At 46.6% G+C, this 4,623-nt stretch overlaps 1 protein-coding gene across 1 annotated transcript; it reads left to right on the top strand.

The window, feature by feature from the left end:
- Positions 1 to 1,014: 1,014 nt before the first annotated feature.
- LOC103799824 (chromosome unknown open reading frame, human C9orf78) lies at positions 1,015 to 4,154 on the top strand (the record flags this gene model as incomplete). Its single annotated transcript, XM_009072175.1, is given in 9 exon segments — positions 1,015 to 1,074; positions 1,336 to 1,387; positions 1,602 to 1,672; positions 1,758 to 1,835; positions 2,032 to 2,184; positions 2,186 to 2,212; positions 2,381 to 2,517; positions 3,223 to 3,321; positions 3,762 to 4,154. Coding segments are annotated over 9 exon segments (769 nt in total), but the record flags the coding sequence as incomplete, so codon positions are not given.
- Between the last annotated feature and the right edge of the window lie 469 nt (positions 4,155 to 4,623).

Here is a 4,623-nt window from a genome sequence, read left to right as displayed (position 1 = left end):
GCGGCCGGCGATGGGACGGGACGGCCTTAGCCCAGCTGTGCTGTGTCCAGTCGCGACATCGTGCCCATCGCCGCGTGTGTCTGTGCTGTCCGCGGTTGTGTCGTGTCATATCGTGATGCGCGGCTGTGTTGTCGCGCCCTGGTGTCACACCGTGACATGCTCACGGCGCTGCCTCGTGTCTCCTCCCCTGCCATGCCCCACGTCAGACCCTGCTCCTCCGGGTCGTGCTTGTCGCTCCGGGGTCACAGCTCTGTTTCCAGGTGTCTCGTCCATCTCTTCCTCTCTCCGGGATGCTCTGGCTAGGGGAGAAGGGAGTTTGGAGCCAGACAGCTCCAGGAGCTGTGCTTGGGAACACCAAGGGTCACCGTGGGTCACGGCTGACCCCCACGGACCCTCCGTCCCTGCCCCTTTGCTGGTGTTCCACCCCTTTGTGACGTTCACTTGTCTTTCTCTTGGAAACGGGCACTCTCAGAGGGTCCATTTCGTTCTCAGATTCTTTCATCCCAAACAAGATCTTTATTATTTACCTCTGGAAAATACTGGATGATGCACAGTTCGTGGTGGGTCTTAAAAGACACGTGTAATTAGGAAAAGTATAAAAATCTGCAGAATTAAGAGCGTTTGTCAGTTTAGAGAGAGACTTGAGGTTTCAATTTGCCATCAGTTTTCTCTGGAGTCACTCATGCACTGATGTGTGTTATCTTGTTCTTCCCATATTGGCTTCTTCAAGCCTTTCAATGTTTGGGTGTTTCCTTCCTCAGCTGAGGGAAAGCATCTGGAAGGGATATATCCAGTAGGTGCCTTGGGTTTCTTTTTCTGATTGCTTACATACAAAGAATTGCTTAAATAAATGGAAAATATCTATCTAACTTGTGACCTGAAAAGTGGGTGCTGATAGGCAGAGGTTTAGGGCCAAGTTGGCCTAGAAGATTCCATGTTAACTGCAGAAAATCAAATTAGGAAATTAAAACTAAAGCATCAAATACTAAGACAAATGTTTGTTTTTTTCTTCAGGTTAAAACTTGAAGAGGCCAAAGAAGTTCAGAGCCTCAGAAAGCGACCCAATGGGGTGAGGTAAGGGATATCACACCATGGATGGGAAGCTGTGTTTTGTCCAAGGGTGTGATGTGCAATAGTAAATTTCTCTTGTCATGTGCCTCCTTCCATATAGTGCCAGAACCATGTTCTTGGGAGAGGAGATTCTGTGTTAAAGACTGAGGATGGAAAAATGGGATCTTTAAGAGGAGATTTAGAGAAGGATAAAGCAATGCAGTATTGTTGGTAATACATTTCCTTCCACTGAATTTCATTTTTTTTCTTTATCTGCCTGACCAGTGCTGTAGCTCTGCTCGTGGGAGAAAAGTTGCAAGAAGAAGCAACACTTGTGGTAAGTGCTGGACACCTTCATCACCTCAGGGCTAAGATGTGATGGTGTGAAAACATCGATGTGGTCTGGCTGATGACTGCGCGAGTCTGGCCTGGGGTGGGACTGGTGTCACAGCTCAATTCCTTAATGTTTTCTGTGCTTTTCTCCAGATTTTGAAGACTAGCATTAAACTAGAGGGAAGCTTCAGGGTTTCTCAATATTTCTTGTTTTACAGGATGACCCATTTAAGATAAAATCTGGGGGAATGGTGGACATGAAGAAGCTGAAAGAAAGAGGCAAGGACAGGTGGGTGCATGTGGAGATCTCTCCCTGGACTAGTGTTAAATGACAGCTGTCAATGAATTAACCAGAGGTTGTGATTTCCATTTAGGATCAATGAAGAGGAAGATCTGAACCTGGGAACTTCCTTCTCAGCAGAAACCAACAGGAGGGATGAAGATGCTGACATGTGAGTTGTGTCTCTGATGTTGAATGGGATTGGGTGGCTCCTCACCACTTTCTGTTTTGGATTCTGAGCAGTCCTAGAACATCTTCTGGGAACTGATGTTAGCTGAGATTACTCTTTGCTCTGTGCTCAGCAGTGCAGGGACAGAGTACAGAAAACAGAATTACATGCTATGTGTCCCTTGTGTGCTGCTGTTTAGGATGAAGTACATTGAGACTGAGCTGAAGAAGAGAAAGGGAATTGTGGAGAACGAGGAGCAGAAGGTGAAGCTTAAGAATGCTGAGGACTCTCTGTATGAGCTGCCAGAGAACATACGTGTCTCCTCTGCCAAGAAGACTGAGGAGATTTTTTTTCATTCCTGAAGTGGACCTGGGAATTGAGTATGTGTTTGGCCTGAATTTCCAGGATGTTTGTATAGCATTTCCTCCTCTCGTAAACCACATCAAATACCACAGCAGTGCTATTACTGTCCCCTAGATCCATCCACTTCATACTTCTGTGCCTATTGCCCTTTCTAATGAGTATTTTTTTCTTTCTTCTTCTTCTAGTGCAAAAATAAAAAACATCATCTCTACTGAAGAGGCCAAGGCCAAGCTGCTGGCAGAGCAGCAGAACAAAAAGAAAGACAGTGAAACTTCCTTTGTTCCCACGAACATGGCTGTTAACTATGTCCAGCACAACAGATGTAAGTCTTGCATAGCTCTCCTGACCCAGCTGGGACAGAGTTTGGTGCAGGAGAAATTAGTCCATGTATTGGCACAAGCAGCCAGCTGCTTGGTTTTCCTGGGGTGCTCATAGACCCCATCTGGCCTGGTCTCTTTCTTTTGCTCGTCAGCAAGGAAAGGGATGTATTTCTCATGGCTGGACTTTCTGAAGTCCCAGCTGACACCACCTCATAAATTTCAAAACATTTTCTTTAAGTTGTGCCTTGAGCATGTGCTGGAAGTTCCTGCCTTGTCTGCAGTGATAAATGTTGGTTTATAATGGAGAGAGTCCAGTTTGTAGGCTGCCAGAGCAGACAGGTGGCCAAGCAAACACAGACCTCACTAGACAGGAGATAGGAATTAATCTCCAGGCAAGCCACACCACACCACAGCCATCTGGAGGAAAGGCGACCTTCATGTGTCCTTCCATGCTTCCAGGGACTCCAAGAGGAGTCACCTTGGTGTGTCCTGAAGAAGTGAAGAGTGTTTGGGCCACTTCTGATGAAACAGTGCTACTGAAATTTGCTGTATTGATTACCCATAGAAACCAATTCCAAGAAAACTCATTCTGAGCTTCAGTTGTTTGTGCTAGAGATGAGTTGTAACAAATGCCATAGAGATTTGTCCATCTGAGTAATAAGAGTCGTCCGGATAATATTCCTTATCTGACATTTCCCTTCTTGCAGTTTATCACGAGGAGCTGAATGCACCAGTGCGAAGGAACAAAGAGGAGCCAAAGCCTCGTCCACTGCGAGTCGGAGACACCGAGCGGCCAGAACCTGAACGTGAGTCCTGAACCTCAGAGGTTGTAAGGAGAGACACTGGAACTCTCCAGGGATCTTGCACAGAGAAACAATCTGATGCTTCTTGCCTCCTCCCCACTGGGTGCCCTGAGCTAGTGGGGAAATGGAACAATCCAAGTCCAAGAGAGCTGCTTGATGTGCCACTACTAGGTCACTCCTGAAGCCTCTCTGGATGTGCTTAGAGGTGCTCTGAGGTGGAGCAGCAAAGGTCACAGCTGAAGTGTGTTGCCAGAGCTGTCTGACAGGGGTTGGTGGACACTGGACTAGCAAAGGGTGCCAGGCCAGGGTGCACTGACAGCTGAAGCAATCACCTTTCACACAGGGAGGGGCTGTATAACGGAATAATGTATCAGTGGGGGAGTTAGGGAAGTATCTCCTGTGAAAGGACAGGGAAATAATGTTTCCTTCTCTTCCTTTTGAAGGATCTCCTCCAAACCGCAAGCGTCCCCTCAATGAAAAGGCCACAGATGATTATCACTATGAGAAGTTCAAGAAGATGAACAGACGATACTGATGACCTTGGACTGAAGCCTTTGGAGTTGTTTGGATTTTCCACTGATAAAGGATTTTGTGTCAGTGACCTGCAGTGGATGTTGGGAAGAGTCACTACCTTCAACGTGATGATGTGTTACCTACAAAGCTTTCCCTGTGTGATCTTGTAGTGAATCAGTTTGCAGGTGATTGTGAACTCTTTGGTCAGTGAAACCTTGTATATAATGTTCTTATAAATGAAGTTTTGTAATGGAAAATGACCTTTCATCGTTGGCATTTTTTAGTGAGAAAATTTTTGTAGATTTTTTTTCCCACCATCTTAAAAACACTTAAAGAAGAGAAACCCTTTAAAAGCAGCAGTGCTGTTTGCTTTGTGAACATGACACTCTTGGGAGAGGGTCAATGTGGCAGTGACCAGAGGCCCCACAGCCTGTGCCATGTCACAGCTGTGCCATGTCCTCCCCAGAGGTGCCACGTGGGTACTTGTAGTGAAGATTTGTAAGCTGTAAACAGTAAAAATGTTTTTAAGTTCTCAGGCATTGGAATATTGCCCAGAGAGGTGGTGGAGTCACCATCCCTGGAAGTGTTTAACAGGTGTCTGGATCTGGTGCTGGATTTATTGTGTGCAGTTCTGGTGTCCCAAACATCAGAAGGACATGGAACTGTTGGAGCAAGTCCAGAGGAGGCCAGAAAGTTGCTAAGAGGACTGGAGCATCTCCCCTGTGAGGACAGGCTGAGGGGGTTGGGGCTGTTCAGCCTGGAGAAGAGAAGGTTGTATGGAGACCTCAGAGC

The sequence above is a fragment of the Acanthisitta chloris genome, unplaced genomic scaffold (assembly GCF_000695815.1).
Source record: "Acanthisitta chloris isolate BGI_N310 unplaced genomic scaffold, ASM69581v1 scaffold9593, whole genome shotgun sequence".
NCBI classification, from domain to species: Eukaryota; Metazoa; Chordata; class Aves; order Passeriformes; family Acanthisittidae; genus Acanthisitta; species Acanthisitta chloris.
This window is presented reverse-complemented; position numbering and strand designations above follow the sequence as displayed.